This window comes from Saccopteryx bilineata, chromosome 3 (assembly GCF_036850765.1).
Source record: "Saccopteryx bilineata isolate mSacBil1 chromosome 3, mSacBil1_pri_phased_curated, whole genome shotgun sequence".
Classification (NCBI taxonomy): Eukaryota; Metazoa; Chordata; class Mammalia; order Chiroptera; family Emballonuridae; genus Saccopteryx; species Saccopteryx bilineata.
In genome coordinates this window covers 7,237,849-7,258,595 of record NC_089492.1, presented here as the reverse complement: position 1 = coordinate 7,258,595, position 20,747 = coordinate 7,237,849, and the positions used below count along the sequence as shown (strand labels likewise).

Sequence of the window (20,747 nt, the reverse complement as noted above, 5' to 3'; positions counted from 1 at the left end):
AAGAAAAGTTCAGAGTTGAAGTTCTATTGGAGGCACTTTAAGTGGATTCTAAAGATAAAAGAGGCAATTTCAAATTCAGACTGACTTTTTCTGATCCTGTGAATATGGGTAAGGCCTTGAACTTGGTCGGCTTCTCAGTAAAATGGAAGCAGTGTTATTGGCATTTACTTACAGGATTTCTTAAAGGATCAGATAAAAGAATGTGCTTCAACTTGCTTCTGATTCTACAAAATAATGCATAAAGTACTGAGGTAAATGCAAGGGGAAAGGGAGATTTGAAAAATAAATCTTTGGGGATGTGAAGAACTAAGTGTATATGTTTTTAAATGTAGCTTTAGTCTGGATATTAGAATCCCCTGGAAAGTAAAAGGAAAATTATGTCATTGCAACAAACTATAACCCATCTTTTTAAAGTAATAATACAATTTTTTTCCAGAATTTTATAGTTTACAAAACACCCTTGCAAACAGTAAAGTAGCTTACCATTCTGAATATTGTTCAGTAAGAAAAGTGGTAAATTTGAACTGATTTTGGTTACTGAATTAACTTTTGTCTTTTGATTAAAATTAAAATAGCTGCTCTATGCAAGTGATTTAATTATGAAAACAAATCAAGTACTATGCTTTGGTGTTACTCTTAAAAGACATTTGAGGTACAGAGTCAACTTAAAACACTCAGATGAGTTATGCTCTTCTGACTTTTTCTTGGAATATTTCTATTTAATTCTCTTCTAGATCTAAAGGAGAGGAAAATGAAAGATTAAAAAAATGTGGAGATGTCTCCAAATATCAGAATTTGATAGAACAGTATAAATTTGAATTGGCAAATGCTGTTTCCACACATTTGGAGTTTTTTGAACTATATGGAACATTTGCAAATGTGAGTTTTTAAAATGTTCATAAACAGAATTTTAATAGAGTGGAAAAGTTGAGGAAATTTAGATTATAGCAAGTACAACTACCTTCTAATTTAAATAAGAGTACATATTTTCTGAATTAAAAGGGTTGCCTTTTCTAATTGTATTTACCTATTCAGAAGAATTAGTAGCGATACATTGTATGATCTATGTATATTTGGAGAAGAACGCTCCTGGAAGTAGTATATAAATCTAATTTAAAAACTGAAATTGTATTTATATTACGCGATTTTGAAATTTGTTAGAAACCTTAGGTGAATACTTTTAAAATAGAGATTCTTTTGTTAGTATGATTAAAATTTGTTTTTTTTTGTAAATTGGGTTTTCCTAAATTTCTATATACTTGAAAAGTATAGATTCTTATTTTGAGTCTGTAGCTACCTTTGAAAACCTAATTTCAGTTGTAAACACAGAAAACTATACAATCACATTTATGTGTGAAAATAATTGAATTGTATATTATGAGTGGTCACAGAAAACTTATCCATGGATTCCAGATTAAGGATCCTTGTGGCAGATAATTCAAATTGAGATGAATATGATTTATTTTTACTTTAATTGAGTTGCTTCACATTTAGAAAGTCACACATTTTGAATCTGGAGACTTGTGTGAACTCCCAGTTTAACAGTGGAGCAGGTCTGCACCAGTACTGAAGCATTTCAGTTTTTCAGTTTTTAAAATTTCCCTGAAAGAAATCCCCATAAACTTTTAAAGGTGAAGTTTTCCTTCTCTCTCTTCCTTACCAAAAATGTTGAAAGTAAGATTAGAAATAAAAGTTAAGTGTAAGTTAGAAAATGTAGCTTCTAAGTGCTATTCTGTCGTGAATTGTGTGACTTCTGGAGAGTTACTTTTCTGTTTAATATCCTTAAAAGAAGGGTGTGACTTATTAGATGATCTTTCAGTTCTCTTGAATTAGAACCTTAAAGCTTTTAAATCTGCTTTCCCCTATTCGGTGATGACAGATATTTTAATCTTACACAGGTATCTGACACAGATTCGAGGCAGAAGGGAGATAGGCAAGGGGTAGAAGTCTTAGTGTAGTTTGTTCAAAGTTGAAAAAAGTGGAGAAAGGTAAATACATTTTGGAACAGAAATACAGAAGTTTGAACTATTTGGATTTCAGTGGTATTGCACAGGTTGTTCCCTTTATCCAGCCTGCCCTGTCACTCATTTATTTAAATACTTTCCCATTAACTGTTTAATTTTAAAATTACTTAGAATCATAACTATTGGCTTACAAAGTATATATGTCCAGTAGGATACTTGAGCTCACTAACTTTCTGTGTGATACCAGTTTACTAACAATTGGTTTTCTTTTAAAGTTCATTGATACTCAGGTTTTGAAAGTGATTCAGGTGAAGTCTAGAAGAATGATTCTCACACCTTAGTGTGCATCTGATCACCAGAAGGATTTGTTAAACCTACATTTCTGGGCCCAACACTTGCAGCTTCTGATTGAGTTGGTCTGAAGGCACCCAGTTATTTGCATTTCTAACAAGTTCCCAGGTTACACTGATGCTGCTGGTCTGGGGACCACATATGAGAACCATTCTCTAGAGTAGACCAGTATTTTCCAGCCTCCAGTCTGCGGACCAGTGGTGGTCCGCCAGAAATTTAATCTTCATACAACATCAGGGTGGTTAACTCTTTCACAGACTGGCACGAAATTTCTGGGGACCGGTGTTGGTTCTCGGATTGGAGGTTGAAAAACACTGGTCTAGACTATACAGAATTTTACTGCTCATAAAAATTAGGGGATATTTTATCGCTTCATATTTATTTTGAAATATCCCCGGATTTTTGTGAGCAGTATATTAACCTGAAAGTCAAGTTTTTGAGGTAAATAGCAATGGAAATACTGAGGATTTATAGTCTGTTTTTAATTTTTTGTTAGTTGTTGGAAATAAAATGTAATAACATTGCAAAGTGATGCATAATCCCGAAATCTTTTTTTGCTGTTTTTCAATAGAATTGGATATATTGACCTGCATTTACTTCAGTGAGCTTCAGTTTAGGTAGTTGTGGTTTAGGCCCTTGTTGCTAGAAAACAATACACTGTCCATGGTTTTAGTTAATCATGGATTACTTTTCTGAGATGTAATTTCTATAGTGATTTAGGATTTCTGGAACATATTCATTATGTCACTCGAATTTTACAGGAAGACTGTCAGGCAAGGGATGATTTTTGCTAATTTAGAAAAGACAGATTTGGGGGTCTGAATGTTAACTGATTTGACCCCGTTTGGCCAGAAGAGGCAAGGCTTGCCGCAAAGTTCTTCTGTCTCCAAGTGCGTTGATTTCTTACTACACCCTTCGCTTCACACGTAGATGTCCTGAAGCTCTGAGCAGCGGCTCTGGGAGCAGGTGGCTCAGTGTTCACAGGCCATCTTAATTCCTGACTTGCTCTAGTGACAAGTCTGTGCCTGGTGTTTAAAAGGGCCCTGAGAGTCCAGGGTGCCCATGTCACCCTTGTTTTCTGGAATTACAGCACTTCTGCAAGGCAGGTTCATTCCGGGCCTGTCTGTCCTAGCCTTCCTCCCAAGCTTACCTTAGCATCAGCCTGCAGCCTGATGACCTCCCAGCCTCCTTCATCAGGGTCTAGTAGTGTAAACCCAGGAACCCAGGCTCACTGTGCTGTGCTCTGTGTGTAACGGTATGCGTTATATAACGGCCCAGGTTGGACCAAGACGTAAGAGAGGTTTACTGGTGATCTGACACGTGGTTGAAGCTCAGCTGTCACATGTCAACAAGCATCCAACTCCCTATTTGTTACATCATTCCTGCTGATATTATTATTATGTATTGTGAGACTTTACACTTGTCACATCACATTGTATAATGCTTTATTTTGTGGTGGCGAGTTGATTAAAGCCACTAGTTGGGAAATAATTTCTTTGTCATGGTAGTGATTTCTTTAGTCCTACTTAAAAGAATGTTTTGCAATTTCAGTTTTGCTGAGTAGACAGTTATCTGTCAATGCTTCAGGGTTTTTAATTTTGTTTTTAAATATTTTTTGTTTTTAAATATTTTTAACTGAGGGAGAAAATACTAATTTTAAATGTCATTAGTATAATTTAAAAAATTAGTACCATATTGACAAGGCAGCTTAGTTTTGCTGTTCTTCCTAAGGGTCTTGGCTTTTTAGTATTTTTATATGACTTCATATTTTGAAGATCTATTGACCATCCTTACCAATTCCTCCTCTTAGTCAACACATAGTTTTTTAAATTAAATTGAAATTTATATGCAAGTATTTTATTTCAGTAATAATAATTAATTCAACTGTGAGTGAACTGTTGAAATAAAATTGAAGAAAAGATGTGGATATTTATTTAATATTCAGTATGTCTTAAAAACCTATTTTTTATTGTCTCCCACCTCCCTCCCGATCTCTTCCGTTAAAAAAATGAGTGTTTCTAGTACATCATACTTAGGAAAGGTACCGAAGTATAAGCTACTTACATGAAATGACATATATATAAGGCCTGGCCCATGTTACTCACAAAAGGTGTCCAGCAAAGTTAATTAACTTTTGGTGGGTGGGTAAAGAATGAACCGAAAAGATTTGGGGATATTATGAAATCTGGTTACCAAGTGCATTGTGACGTATTAGTTAAAAACCAAGCAGATTTGTTATACTAGATTGGCAAATTTAATTTTATTTTTATAGTCACTAAGTTTTTTTCTTAGTTTTGTAATAGGTCATCCTAGACTTCCTACCTTAATTTTTAAATTTATATTGTGACAATTTTGAAACATCATAAAAGTTAAGCTACTTTTACATGCTTATTTTATACAATATAATAAAAGTTGGTTTTTATATCTTTGGGCTAACAGAAACCAACTTTAGGAATTTTATGTGTGTCAAAAGTAAAAGATTAAATTTTCAAGAAAAAATAAAAAAAATATTTGATATTGTTTGTATCTGTTTTCAGTAGCTCTTGGTAAGAGCCCTCTGTATTTGAAACATTACCACAAGTGTGACAAGGGCTGAAGATCCTCAGTGACAGTGACAGGATGCAGAGTGTCTACTTATGGAAAATAGTGTGGAAGGACAGGCAAACCTCAGTTCAGGGGGCCACACCTGTTTTCACTTGAGCAAGTTCCTTACCCCTTCAGATCTTCCGTGACCTCCCCTTAGTGAAGGAAAAAGGGTACTTAACTCAGGGTTCTTTGAGGATTAACCGAGACAGTGCATAGTACAAGCCTATTGTGGTTTCTGTCACATAGGAGGCACCTAACAAGTGTTGGCTTTAATAATATAGCATGAACATTAGTAGAATCTAGCGGGACAGAAGTCACTGTAAATTCTTAAATCTTTAATCAATAAGCGTATTAACATATGATGCTATCGTAAAATAATTTTTAAAGTGCTATAAATAGTAAATAAAAACTGGTTGGATTGCACTCTGCTCAAGTTTTGAGTTTTATGTAAAAATAATGAGTTCAGTCAGGTTAGCCTGAACAAATTATATGAAGTACAAAAAGTTTGAGTAGAATACTGGTGCATTTTTTGGTGGAGGAGGAAAGGCCTTTTTGGTAGTCTGATTCTCATTGTGGTAATGAGGATGAAGGCTGTGGCATAGGTCCTTTGACTTGGTTAGACTGATCAAATGAATGAACGGAGGCACAGCGGAGATTTAGGTGCTGAGGGGGCAGAGAGGAACAGGAGGTGAAACCCAGTGATTGGAAATGAAACCTCAGTTTGACAGGCAGCTGCCACAGGTTCTAAAGGAGAATACCCAGCCAACTCCTATCTTCCGTTATCTGCTGCAAGGGTGGTACGCAGGGAGGAAGAGGGTGGTCCAGCGAGCTCCCACTGGACCTGCGTCCTGGGGGACGGAGGGCTCTGAAAAGAGGTCCAGAGGGAACATGTGAGACTGATATAGTCAGTGTTGGAGAAGATGCGATTTTGACATGTTATCAAGTGAATGCTTTTGAAAGTCTAGAGTCACTTGTATATACTTCCTTTTGGAATACAAAGTTTGAATTAAAATGGTTTTTGTTTTCACTGTGCTCTTAAGAGTAAACAAATTAACATGCAGTATGTAAAAGCACTCCATTTAAAAATACAATAGTAGGCCCTGGCTGGATAGCTCAGTTGGTTAGAGCAGCATCCCCTTATGCCAAGGTTGTTGTGGTTCAGTCCTCGCTCAGGGCACATACAAGAATCAACCAGTGATGGCATGAATGAGTGGAGCAATAAGTTGATGTTTCTCTCTGTGTCTCTCTCAAAAAAGTATTATAGTAATATTAAGTGACATTATTTTACTTACAATCAGTGAGTAAAATGAGTGAGAAAACACTTGAAAATTACAAAGTGTAAAATAAATTTAAAGTGCTTCCAGGAAGCTAAATTTTTTAGGTTACTAGATCTTATGTTTGCTTTGGACCACATTCTACATTAATTTTTATTTCCTAATGAGAGTTGTATATAAGGAAATTCTTACCTTTCTAGTTCTAATATGGTTTAGTCATTTTGCATGACACCCTGTTAGCTTCTTGTTGACCAGGTTCTTATCGACAAAACGGTTTTGAATTGTTAATCCTAACTCCCTAAAAGTCTTCTAACATTTAGATTATGTTTACATATTTCAGGTGTATTTCATTCTTTGAAAGTTAAAGAACTATTTGATCCAGGAGAACATCTAATTTCCATATTCTTTCTCTGTGCTACTGTAATACATCTTTATTGTGCTAGCTGTTATGTTATATTGTAATTGTGTTAACTTGTTTAATTCTTTTTTCTTCCTTCTTGAACTTGGTTGATTGGAATATCTTATTTGTAGCTTTATTTCTACTTTAGTGCCTGGTACACAGTGAATTATAGACAGTGTTTGTTGATCAAATGAAATGAGTGAGAAAGTGTCAGTTTTAAAATTTACATAAATTAGACATTTTTTTTGTCTTACCAATATGAACAAAATGACTTATTGAAACTATAATGTGAATAATTTATTGGGCGTACTTTTGAAAAATAATTTGCCTTTTTGATTAATATGGCATTTATTTAAATGATGAGCTAACTCAGAGTGAATTCTGATGGATATTCAGTACTGTCTGGCCTTGTTCAGTGGATTGTAATCTGTCACTGAATAGTTAACACCTCTGGCCTTTGGCTTTGGTGCAGGAAATCTTAGGTTATAAGTATATCAAGGATTTCCTTCGACATTTCCTCAGAGTTGACTTTGTTTACCAATAGAGGTAAAAATCTGGATATTGCAAACTAGGTGACAAATCAGAATGAGTTTTCTAAATTCAAATAAAGTTTGTTTTACATAAAGGGATTTTTAAAAAATCTGTCAGATTTTAGTTCTGCCATAGCTGTATGTCCATCATTTCTTTTCTCCTTCCAAGGATAATGGCATACCACAGTTAGAGTGTTACCAGATGATTTTGCCTTCCAGAAAGATTTTCTTTATTGATCATGAGCTCCTTTGAAAATCTGATTAAAGTTCGGGACCCCCCACCTAAGAAGAATACTCAAGCACATTTGTACCAAACACACACTTTGCATACAGTGTCAGGGAATCACAGTGTCTGATCTGTTGGGTGAGTCAGGACCTCATGTGAAAGAGTTATCAGTGGGAGACGGTGTAGGAATTCATCTGCGATGGTTATTTCCGTTTTAGGTTTCTTGTGCGTGATTAGAAGACTCACCATAATGATCTAAGAAATCAATAGATTACAGTAGTAGAATTGTATGTATAAAAATTTTGTCAAATTCAGCAAGTGTCTTTATAAAGTCTTCTCAGTATTTCTGAATGCTGTTCATTTCCATTAAACCTATCACACCAGAAAGAACCAGTATTAAGATAGATAATTTTTGTTGTGAAGTTTGCTGAGAGTAAACTTTGTTCTTTAGGATTCCAGTGCAAAAGGCGTATGAGAGTGAGGCAGACCCAGAGCAATGGAGGCAGTTCCTCCTCTTCTACACAGGAAATATTCTCTGAGCAATGCATGCGTGTCCCAAGTGGGGTTAGAATAGGGAAGGTAGAGGAATTTTATGGGGTTTGGCAGTAATAGATAAGGGGGAAGGGACCTCCATGTGGGATTTTGGCATAGAGGAATCATAACTTCTAGTGAAGTTGCCTTCTCTCCATCTCTTTCTTTTCTTCTTTTCACCAATTGTTTTAACTCTGTAACCCATCTTTCTCTTCTCAGATTTTTCATAAATGTCTAGGACTCAGCCTAATCACTATTCTTGAACATCTTTCCATGATTCAACCTTTAAAAAAATGACAAAATAGAAACATTATCACCACCTCTTCCAGATTCAGTACGAAAAATCTTATGTTCCATTCACACTAAAATTACTATAAAATATAAATAGTGCATCAAAATAGTGCTGTAATTCAAGATAGAGAGGCATTTGTGCATGCATTTGTTCAACAGTATTTTTCATTCACTTTGTGTATCAAATATTACTGTGGCCATATGCTAGAACAGGGAAATATCTCACTGTGTAAAACTATATGTTAAATTGCCATTTTATGCATTTTAACGCATATCACAAAGATCTTGATGTTAGAATTTTTCTAGGGTGTAACTGATAACCAGAAGAAGTACAGGCGTTACAGAACTCCATTGTGTGTAAAGGATCGGCGTATTATTTTGCTATTTCAGAGCCCTTTAGTTTGAACCTGGTTGACCAGTCCTGTTGGAGTCCCTTGACTCTCCTGTATTCTCCTAACTACTTACTGTGTAGCCTAGCCACAGGGACTGTGTTTTTGTACTGCCTCTTCAGTCTGATCCTGAGGTCCTTGAGGACAGAACTTGTCTCTGAATCCTCATTATGTTAGCCTGTTGCCCAGCCTAGAGTCACGTGATTGTTTTAGGTAAATGAACACTGAGTAAATAAATGAGGTGTGCTCTGTGTGTATACTTTATCTTTACACAATGTTCATATAAATCCTGAAAACCCCCCACCAAGACCAACATAAATAGTGTCTCCCAAGGACCTTGAGTGAGCTTCCCAGTTTTCTCTGAACTATTAGTAATAGCATCTTACGTAAAATGTATGTATAGACTTAGCAGTTTACCATGTGTGATATAATGACTGGTACAGGCCTTACCCCACTTCTATAGGTGTTTGTGCAGTTAGCTTTGGCTTTGAATACTCTACCACAGATATTGCTGGGCAGTCTTCATCTTCATCAGTTAAATGGGAACTGTGTTATCTATACCTTGGATGGTTACCAGGCTACAGTGAGATAAGGTATATAAGAACAGTTGATACTATGGAAAGAACATGGAGCCTGACACGTGTGACTCTCAGTAAATTTTCCTATCCTTCTCTTTCTCTGTATCTGACTCAAAGCAAACCTCCTGGAAAGTAGGAGTTAGTGATGCCCCCTTTTTTCTACCAGCCGTGCCTAGCAAGCACCATAATATTAATAGATGCCCAAGTCTATATTGAATGAATGGACAGAAGTTTGGACGTTCTTGATAATAGTAATATTTATGACACTTATTTAAATTCAAAATTGGACTAGTAGTCATTATAAAAATTAAAATAGATAATCTTGAGTATTGTGTGACTTATTTAATTCTTGGCCATCATCCACAGTTTACATCTCTCTAGGTGTTTATGTAAAGAGTATAACATGCTGTAAATGATCCAGAAGAAGTTCCCCAAAGTATAATTTTTAGTCTGGTTGTTGCACCTGGCATCTTCTCAGCCAACAGAATTTGAAATATATTATGAAAACTGTTTGTTTTTTTGAAAATTATGTTTCTTAAAAATGCAATCCAGGTTTAAATTATTTGAACTCAGATTCTGATTTTTTACTGAATTGAATCACAATAAAGATAATGTCTGACTCTGTTTCTGTGGACTAGCCTTACTTTGAGAAATGTGTCAAGTACATAGAGTTGGATACATTTAGCATGTGAAGGAACCTAAGAATAGGCCCCTTAATTTTTATCTAAAATTTCAAAGATGTGATAATATGTGAAATTAAAGGCTTTTATGTTTTGGGAGAAATTTATCAATTTTTATAACCGATAGAAAAAATTTCTTTACAATAGTTAAGTGGCTAGTGAATGGTGAAAAATAAGCGAAAGTCTTATTCCTAGGCTTGCTGTAGTGCTCCAGGGAGTTTGGGGTTTAAAACAGCAGCAAACAAATCAGAGCACCACCGCCCAGGACACGCTTTGCAGGGCTGAGTCCAGGGGCCCCGTGCTCCTGCCGCGGAGTGTGTTTGTGCCCTCTTGTGTTGACAGCTGTTTCTACCACACCCATTCCCACCCATTCCCGGACGGCTAAGAGAAGACCCAGGTTAAGGTTATAGGCGGGTCAGCAGCCCTGGTTCTGAAGAAATGTGGGGATTGTCTCTTCCTGCTCCTGCCCAGCCTTTCCCGTGGCCCAGTGTATCCGCCCCTGTCCTGGGTGCTGGGGGATACAGAGGAGGGCAGAGCAGCTTCTAGCAGCCCGTTCCCGACAGCTCTGCATGTTCCCAGAGCTCGGCCGGCCGGGAAACGTTAGAAAGTATCCAGTGGTTCCAGTGGTGACAGGGTGGCAGCTCTGGAAGTTTGGTGATGGTGTGTGTGCTCTGTCTCTGTCTTGTTGAGGAGACCGAGATGTCTTTCTATAAAGAAAGCAGTTTAACTTTTTTAAACGCAAGGCTTTAGCTCACTTGGCCACGGGACCGTTTTTGTGCGTGTCACACACATGAACGTCTCTAGGGCTGTAAATGCTGTACTGCACGTGGTTTAGGAGCCTGCACAGGGATGGTTATGACAAGTTGGTGCAGGGAGCCGCGGGGAGGGGAGCAGGGGAGTCTTCACACAAGTGCCGACATGTTAGCCCAGGTCTGGAACGGTGAGTGTGCAGAGGAAGGGAAGGGCAGTCTAGGGCGAGGCAGACAAACTGTGCGAAAGCACAGATGTTTGGTAGACCATGGTGTGTCCGAGGTAACTCCACACAGTTCAGTGCTGTCAGCCAGAGTGGGGAGAGAAACTATACCAGAAAGTGAGTCAGGGCCCTTGAAATGTATAAAAAGCCTAGGATGGCATGAGTGATGTAGGAAACAGGAAATAATCCATTTCTCAATTTCAGTTAAGGAAGGACTACCCAGCTTTATATTTAAAGCTAATTTTCCAGAGGGAAAAGAAAAAAATCAGATTTATCCAAATATATGAGATAAACTATTATGTCTGAATCATCTGCCATGTGCTGCTATTGAGTTCTTAAGTTTATTTAATGATTCTCTTTTAAAAACTGAGTCATCTGTGAACACTTAATACAGTATATTAGGAGTGATGAAGCATTTCCTTTTTAAAAGTTTCAAGTTAACTAATTTCTATTTTGAAATTAATTGTAGGAGAATCACACATGAAGATAGAACAATGTGATGTCATTTTTATATTTTAAAATTTAAGGTTTAACTAAGCTTTCTCTACCACTATTGATTCTCATAATAAAATATTGGAAACTAGAAAAATTCTTTTTAGAGATCACATTTAAATACCGTAATACTCTATTCAGTGGATATATCACTATTTGCATTGCTATAGGTAGTCTTCAGTTTTTCTAACCGTATTTTTAGATGGTTTCTATTTTTGTTGTTATAAATGTTCTGTAGATACAGTTCTAGAATTGGATTTATTAGTTCAAAAGTAGAAATATGGTTAGTGCTCTTGTGCAGTAATTTAATTTCTATTGGGAGTTTATCAAAGTGTTTATTTCATTAGGTATTGAAAACAGTCATTTTTAAAAAAGACAAAAATAAGAAAGCAAACTCTGTTGGTTTAATATTTTAAACCCAAAAATATGGCCTCGTATTATTTTGCTTGTAGTTTTAACAGGAAGCGATATTTCATGCTTTTTAATACTTTGTGTAAACAACTAAGAATTTTCTCTTGATATGAAGCTCCTTTTTATTTTTGAGGTACCCATCGCGAATTGAAAAAATTGACTATGAGGAGGGCAAGATGTTGGTCCATTTTGAGCGCTGGAGTCATCGTTACGATGAGTGGATTTACTGGGACAGCAATCGACTGCGACCCCTGGAGAGGCCTGCGCTGCGAAAAGAGGGCCTGAAGGACGAGGAAGACTTCTTTGTAAGTAGCCAGGTTTTTTTATTTGCTAGATATGTAATGATATATTTTAAAAGGAATTCTGTTGAAGTTTACAAAAACTTATTTTATTAAGGAAACGTTTATTTATTATACATGGTATTGATCTTAAAAGTTGTTTAAACTAGGATTTTAAAGCCGGAGAAGAAGTTCTGGCTCGTTGGACAGACTGTCGCTATTACCCTGCCAAGATTGAAGCAATTAACAAAGAAGGTAAGTATCTGAAGTGATCTGAGATTTAAAATGGGACAACTAGTAAGATTTCCCTGCATTTCTGATTTTAGTCAGTGCCTAAATAAACTGTTTAAATTGGTAGAGGAAACCAGCTGGCCGGGTTTGTTTAGCTTTCAGTTACAGGCTTGCTGTACGGTTTTATTTCTACTACTGTTTCCAGTTTGTTGTCTAAGCTGTTTTTATGCTCATGTCAACCAGAGTGAGGAAAGGCTGAAGATCAGTTCCACCTGGAAGGGAAATACTGTGCAGTATTTTCTGAGGAGAGAGTGTGTAACTTCATCACTTTGGGGATTTCCTTTATTGCATTTTTCCCCTGCACCTTTTTTTTTTTTTTTTTTTTGCATTTTTCCGAAGCTGGAAGTGGGGAGGCAGTCAGACAGATTCCCGCATGTGCCCGACCGGGATCCACCCGGCACGCCCACCAGGGGGCGATGCTCTGCCCATCCGGGCGTCACTCTGTTGCGACCAGAGCCACTCTAGCGCCTGAGGCAGAGGCCATGGAGCCATCCCCAGCGCCCGGGCCATCTTTGCTCCAATGGAGCCTCGCTGCAGGAGGGGAAGAGAGACAGAGAGGAAGGAGAGGGGGAGGGGTGGAGAAGCAGATGGGCGCCTCTCCTGTGTGCCCTGGCCAGGAATCGAACCTGGGACTTCCGCACGCCAGGCCGATGCTCTACCACCGAGCCAACCAGCCAGGGCCAACCTTTTTTCTTAATTTTGATAAATAACTGAGGGTTAATTTTCCAAATAGCCTTCTGTGGTATCTAGTATGCCCACTGAGTGGAAGTTACTGAGCTGATCAGAAATGGTGAAAATAAAGAAATCAGGTGTGTTAGTGTGGCATAAGACCAGCCAATCTATTGTACAGATAGTTTAAAAAACAGGGCTTGTGAAATGATTAATTTGAAAAGGTATGAGAATATTAAAATTATTACTGGAAATATACTTTATTTTGTAAATTTCTTATTTAAAATAGCCTTTAAAACAGTTGTGAAATACTTGTAAGTATCTTTCAAGTCAGTAATACATTAGTTTTCCTATTAAAATTATTTCTTAAATTTAGCCACTCATTCTTTTTTCTAAAGAAACACCCTTGAGTGACAGCTTCTTTGCAAGAAGGACATTTAATCTAAGTAAGGGCACACTTTCACTAAACCAAATCTTGAAAGGCAAAGAAGTAAGCTGGATACAGCAGGAGTGAAAAGCCTCTCTGGCAGGAGAAATGGTGTGTGCAGGAGAGAAGAAGAGAGACTTGCCACTTCTTGGGACAGTCAGCCTCTGGTGGGGCTGAGGGAAGGACTCCTTTAAGGGGACAGGACTAGCAGGAGGAGCAGCTGGAGAGAGCAGTACGCATAGGTCTCGAAATCTTGCTAAAGAATTTGTATTTTATTTCGAGGTGGTGGGAATTATAGAAGGAATTTAACCTGAGATTTCAAACTAACAACAAAGTGGATAAAAAATAGGAGCCAAGAGAAGATAGAAGAGGAGAACAGTGAAAAAGAGATATATATATTTATTGGCCCTTGCTGGGTGGCTTAATTGGGTAGGGTGTTGTCCCAGTATGCCAACGTTGCGGGTTCAGTCCCCGGTCAGGGCACATATAAGAATCAACCAAGAAAAAAAGAGTCAACCAAAGACAGCATGAATAAGTGGAATAACAAATTAGTGTTTCTCCCTCTCTTTGTCTCCTTTCTTTCTCTCCATCTCTCTCCCTTCCTCTCTTTGAAAAATCAGTTTTTTTAAAAAAAGGAGAGCTCGATTAATGTTAGGTGTGAAAAAGTAAGTCATAGTTGTCTAGCTAGAAATTATAACCTTATAAAGGTCTTAGTCCAATTTATTGTTCTAATGAATTAAAATAACAAATATAGGTATGATTTTATTACTTCTAGTCACCTTACTATACAGGGAGAGTTGAGGGACATCTCGATTTTGTGGGTTATTTCTTTTTTAAGGGGGCCCTCACTTAACTGTGAATGTAGGCTGCTGGAAGGCTCTGTTATGGAGCTCATATTCCCGTGTCTGACACACATGGGCCCCCCCATGGTCAAGTCCAGAGCCGAGCACAGAGGAGGCAGTCAGTAACAATTTGTGGAAGGAAAGAAAGAAGTATGAGTCAGTTCTGTTGGATAATAGTATCCACCCAAAACAACACAAAACATAGCAAAATTAAACAATGCTATTTTAATTAAGAGCAGTTTCCTTCTTAAGTGTGGAGAGCTTGGGGAACTTCCTTCCATGCCTAGAGCTCCTCAGGGGTGTGCCTGTCCAAGTGCACGCATACACCCAACACATTCTGAAGCAGAACCGCCTGCATTCTTAGCCTAGTCCATTATCCTGGGTGTGGGGTAGAGAAAAGAAGGTTTCACTGATGGAAGAGGGATGGAGCTGAGAGCAGTCGCTGCACTCTGGGGACTGTGAAAGTGAGCCTCAGAGAAACATTGGCAGATAGAACTTGTTTTTGGTAATCTCCCCTAGAGTCCTAATTTTGTGATTTCCCTGTGCTCCGTATGGTGGGTGAGCCTGTCCTTCCACCCACCAAAAAAAAAAAAGAAAAGAAAAAGGAGCCCTCTATTCACTGTAAAAGCTTAACAGAACTAAACAAAAGTGAACTCTTTAGGTATTTGTAGTATGTCTTATTGGAGAGGTTGAAGAGGGCTCTGTGTAGACTGCAGGGCCGGCAGGTTTTCCCATTCTGGGTGGGATGGAAGAGCTGGGCTTGAAGAGTGGGCTGCGATTATTAGGAAAAGAGAGGGAGGCATCACACAGAGAAAACTGTGTGCCTGACGCAGGCAGGGAGGGAGGGAGGCCGGGCGCAGCATGGGGTAGTGAGGAGCCCGCTGTCCCCCAGAAGGCCCTGCTGAAGGAGGAAGGGTGGCAGGAGTGAAGGTCCTGTACAAGTACATGGGTGGCATGCTCACACCTTCCCGGTGTCTCTATCCCCTTGCTGCTCAGCTCATCGGTTTTTTCATAACTTAGATTTAGCTCTTTAAATCTGCATTATTGTGTATTATGCTAACTATAGGAAGATATGAAATTCATATCGTATGGAAAAGAAAATCTTTGCACATATATGTCATTGACTTTGTGCCAACGTCAAAGCCAGTAATACCAGATAATCACATTTATTGTTTATATTATTTTGTAAAGATCAAGTGTGTGTTTACTTAAAGTGGCACTCTCGTTCGCACAGGAAATGATAGAAAAATACTGGAATTTCCATAAGTATAAAATTTACATAATTTATGATTTGTAATAATACTGACTTTTATTGACTTGCATGCATGTAGTCTGTTATAAGAAGTCAGTATGCTCTGTAATAGTCACGCATATGAATGTGGCGTCCTCTATGCAGGACTGGTTAATGGGAGCACGCGGGGTTGAGTGTTGGTGTGGCTGTGCTGCTGCCTAGCTGACTGTCCTTGGGGGAGCATTTATCCTGCTCGGAGTTGAGGGGTTTCATCTACCCCGGAGGACTTCTATCTAATGATCTGTACTGAAGGACTTTTATCTAGATGACCTGTGAAGTATTTTTTGGCTTAAAAGCTTGTGAATCTGTAATTCTTATTTCATTGTTTAGTTTTTAGTTCTTCAGTTCTTATTAGTTCATTGTTGCCAAGGAAATTATCCTTTCCTGAGAAAATGGCTTTTTCCTATACCAGCTCTTTCTGTCTGTTAATTGGAAAGAGACTTTGAAAGAGAGCAACTTTTGTAGAAATATTATATGGTTTTGTAAATAATAATGTTATTTTTGTCCAGGTGTTTTATAACATACCTGGCATGTTATTTAAGCATATATTTAAATTATTACAAACTAAAAATTTTAAATCTACATGCAGCTAACTTAGCAGGATTTAATTTGTGTGCCATTCAAAGGAAAGTTTAAGTTGTTTTTAGAGGGAAAGAGCAAATGAACTTGATAAACTTGACAGAGTCCTTTCTGAGCAGGAGTGTATGTTAGCAGTTACTGTGATCACAGATACTCATTTCTGTCAGGGCATTACTTGTTAGAGTTCAAGTGTGCTGTAAGATTGAATTCTATTTTCTAATGATTCTGACTTGCTCCTATTTCAGGAACATTCACAGTTCAGTTTTATGATGGAGTAATCCGTTGTTTAAAAAGAATGCACATTAAGGCCATGCCCGAGGATGCTAAGGGGCAGGTAAGAGTGCTCAGCGTTCCCAGCTACCCACAGGGATGTCTTCTGAATGGTGACCGATCAAAACATACATACATATTTTTAAAATAAACTAATTGTAGGATTATGTGCTGATAGCCCCAAATAGCAGCAAGAAAAAGAAGCTTAGAATGTAAATTATACCTTGATTTTTGCTCCTTTGGTTTTAGACCTGCTAAAGTTATAGGTCACTAGTTTCTGTTCCAGGTGAAATCCCAGCATCCACTAAGCTGGTGTTGTCCTATCGACCCAGCTGGATCGTGTAACCAGTCTATGGGAAGTGAGGTAAGTGCCTTTTCTTAATTTCGTTCTGTTTTTCCTGGTATATAGTATCACTTAGAAAGTAATTTTAATATAAAATTTATATTGAGTTTCTTACTTCCCCTTTCCCTCTATAAATCGTAGTCGTTAATCTTTAAAAGGCGCTTACCTGACGCTCTGTAGGCTGTGGGGTGGGCTGTGAGTCATGGGACAGAAGCAGTGCGTTATGTGGCCTGGCGCTGCTCAAGCCAGACGGACGGTAAGCCTCTGGAGGACGCTCTGGGTGCAGTTCAACCAGGGCTCCAGTGGTTGACTGGGTTTCCTGAAACACTGGAAAGAAAAGGTGCCAGTAGAAATTGAAAGTATTTTCTTTTACGTTCTGCTGTTATTTGGGATTTTCAGCACCTGGACCTACAATTAATTTTAAGAAATGGAAAGTAAGCTGTAAAAATGTCTGATATGGAAATATGCTACATATGGTTCCATACCATGCAGCGAAAAATGTCACCCAGAAATGTGTTGAAATCACCCGGTCCGCTCCAGTGGAGGGTGTACACTTAGTAGTCTGGAAACGTGCACCATTGCACTAAAAAAATGAGTTTTGAACTGTGACTATTTTAAAGCACCTGGTTTTCAAAATTTTACTTTTGAAATGATTGGCTAGCAGAGTTTTTTTTTCTCCTGTTAATATGAAATGCAATTTAAAATGGAAATGGTTTGATCAATAAATTGCTTTATGTCTTCCTACTTGTGTGTTTAAATAAAATGTTCTTTTAAGCATTCAGTGGTGTGATTTCTTGGTAACTGCTGGAAATATTGAATAAAACATTGTGAATTTAGTTTTGTATATACCTGTTTAATTAAACATAATTCTCTCTTTTGTGTTTTAAAACTATTTTGTTATTCTTATTCAGATGTTCATGAGATGGCCTTAGTTCTAAAACTTTATATTTTCCAAATTGATACATTGAGTTAATTTAGTTTGTGGTAAAATTACAAGTCGTAAAATTTAATTTATTGGATATGTTGGATATTTAGTTTTAATAAGTGTTGTAGCCATATCATGATGTAAGTTAATATTAAGATCAATGCCACAGTGCAAACTACTGAAAGAAAATTTTGGCAGCAGTTTATTTTCTTTAATTTTACATTTTTCTTCACAATTTTAAATTGTAAGCACATTAAATATTTGTAGAATAGTTTTTAATAAAATTACCTCATGATAATTTTGCCAACAAGTGTTGCACTTGTTTTCATCTAAGGAGCACATCAAATCTGGTGGCATTGGGCAGTGCTGCGAGAAGCCAGCTGCATATTCTCTGCTACGTCTTGAATACATGGAGACGTAATAAGCTAGACAGTAAAATTATTTCTCCTGAACTAGCAAATAAATGCACTATGGAAATGCCCTTCTCTAAGCTTTCCCATTGGTTTTCTCTCCTATTCTTTTTTCTTCTTGAGTGTCTGCTGATAAAAAAATTTACATTTATCTCACGAGTGTAGAGACTGGCTCACAAGGTCCTTTTATATTTTAGAAAATTTTTATTTATTACTTTTAGAGAAAGGAGGGAGGGAGGGAGAGAGAGAGAGGATGAAACAATATGCTGTTCCACTTATCTATGTATTTCTTGGTTCATTCTTTTTTTTTTTAAGTGAGAGGAGGGGAGATAGACTCCCTCATGCATCCTGACAGATCCACCTAGCAACCCCAGTCTAGGGCTGATGCTTGAATCAACTGAGCTATCCTCAGGGCCTGGGGCCAATGCCTGAATCAGTCAAGCCACTGGTTTTGGGAGGGGAAGAGAAAGAGAAATCAGTCCAGCCGCTGGCTGTGAGAGGGGAAGAGAAAGAGACGGGGGAGAGGGAGGGGAAGAGAAGCAGATGGTTGCTTCTCACATGTGTCCTGACCAGGTATTGAACCTGGGATGTTTGCATGCTGGGCCAATGTTCTATTTACTGAGCCAGCCGGCCCGGGCCTTGGTTGATTCTTGTATGTACCCTGACTGAGGATTGAACGCACAACCTTGGCATATCAGGACAGTGCTCTGACTGCTGAGCTACCTGGCGAGGACCCTTTCTTTTACTATTTTTAAAACATACCTTGCATACATTGTTCTATTGGGTTTTCGTAGCAAATTCTTAGACAATAGGTATGGCTGATATTTCTGTTTTACAGTTGAAGAATTCAGAACTTAAGAGAATTGAGTGACTTACTTAAAATTTCCCCTCCAACGTGCAGAGTGACTCGGAACTCAGATCTGAGTTCACACAGTGCTCCTTCAAGTGCACCCCTCCATTCTGGTGTTTCCGGGAAACTTCAAAATGTCATTAGTTCTGATTTGTGGAAGGGTCTCTCCAGTTCTTGAGAGTGAATCTTTCCTATTTAACAATAGAGAGCAGAATAATGGGAGGATTCTTGAATCACACAACCACAGTGATCCCATGATTAACAACTCAGATGATCAACGACTACATTTTGTATCTGCTTTCAGGTTGAATATTGTTTTCTCCTAGTTTTCTCTTTATTGGACATGGAAAACCACTGGAAGTGGCCTGTACCCCTGGCATTTTTCAGTATTTCCTAACTTAAAAATTTCCCCTTAGTATGGAGCCCAAAAGTCAATGTTCTGCTTCAGTAAGTCTACAAACATATGATCTCTGCTGGCTTAGCACTTTTCTTTGCTTGTCTGGTCACTTCCGTTTCTCTTTCTGGCATGTTGATTGCTTTCTTTCTGTCTTTTTCATTGGTGGTGCTTGCTTTTTAAAAAGAATTTATTGACTTTAGAAAGAGAGAGAGAAAGAGGAACATTAATCTGTTCCTGTATGTGCCCTGTCCGGGGATTGAACCTGCAACCTCTGTGCTTCAGGACAGTGCTCTAGCCAACAGAGCCATCTGGCTAGGGCGGTGCTTTCTCTCTTTACTACTTCAAAATCACTCTCAAGGCTGAACTTAGCTACCACCCTTTAGCTACTCAGGCTGACCCTGAGACCCTCTCCCACCTGTGTGCACTCTGACTGCCGTACCTCTGCTCAGTGGGTTTCCTTCTGCCCAGAGTGTCCATTTGCTCTGTCCTCCGCCCTTGTCCCCAGCAGATCCCACTTCCGTTTCATGCCTCCGTCATTTTAGCTGAAGCCTTTCACCAGTCTTCCTCTTCAGTCAATGTTAATCTTTTCTTTTTTTGTCTCCCATGATTTTCCTCTCCTCTCTATCTCCTGTCACATTGTCTTATAGTTCATTTTATTTGCCTGTCAATTTCTTATGGAGACAGGACCCCAAAAGGTGGTGGCTATAAGTAAAACTAGGGTTGGGCAATACTGAGGTTTTTTTATTCACAATTTTGTCATAACTCCCTTTCTAAGAAGACAGGTACTGGGGACACAGTTATACTGGGGAGCTAGATGCATGCTGGGTATTTTCTAGGGTGGAACAGGTTGTGGTTACTTCGGGCCAGTGAGTTCCTGGGGCGTAAAGGCAGCAGCATTTATCAACTGTTGTCTCATGAATACTTAGCACGCTTCCTGGCACATGTAGTGGGGAATTCAGTAAAAGAGTTGGTGAATGAATGTGTTAGGTACAGTCACATTTTGCTTTCGGGTCATTTCAGTCAGGTGGGAGAGAAAGGGACACCGAATTTGTTTTGTTTATTTGTTTTTAGTGGCTTATTGTCCTCATCATGTATTTTCAAGAGTTGGGGGGCCATCAGCTTGTATTGCTTAATGACCAACGTTTGTTAATGTAATCTATGAATGAAATGCATTTGATGCTGCGAGCTTGTTTTTAGTTGCTTGGACTAAGGATTTAATGGGTTACCCATTTTGGCTGAATCTGAATTGATGATCTGTTTGACAGCTCCATGGTCTCAGAGGAAGGCTTAACTCTCTAGAGATATAAATAGTTGTTGTAAAAGAAATCTTCACTTGTGAAAATTTAAATGTTAGCATACAACTTCTTTACATCTTTTCATATTTTTTATTATAAGCATTTTTAGTTAAAGATAAAAGTAAAAATTACTTAGCAATAAACAAAAAATATAATACAGGAGAAAATAAGTACTCACATCTCAGATGTGAGCACAGGCCCAGG

At 38.1% G+C, this 20,747-nt stretch overlaps 1 protein-coding gene across 10 annotated transcripts in view; it reads left to right on the top strand.

Annotated features, from left to right (window-relative positions):
- Positions 1-20,747, top strand: part of PHF20L1 (PHD finger protein 20 like 1) — a 79,390-nt gene that overhangs the window by 18,177 nt on the left and 40,466 nt on the right. For 4 of the 10 annotated variants that reach the window (XM_066265630.1, XM_066265631.1, XM_066265629.1 and 1 more), the window contains exons 3-6: positions 11,810-11,981; positions 12,125-12,209; positions 16,299-16,387; positions 16,598-16,687. In XM_066265630.1, coding sequence (XP_066121727.1) covers positions 11,810-11,981; positions 12,125-12,209; positions 16,299-16,387; positions 16,598-16,687 — 436 coding nt within the window. Of the gene's footprint in view, positions 1-734; positions 880-11,809; positions 11,982-12,124; positions 12,210-16,298; positions 16,388-16,597; positions 16,688-20,747 lie in introns of all 10 variants that reach the window. The other 6 variants (XM_066265634.1, XM_066265635.1, XM_066265633.1 and 3 more) reach the window with 3 other exon arrangements.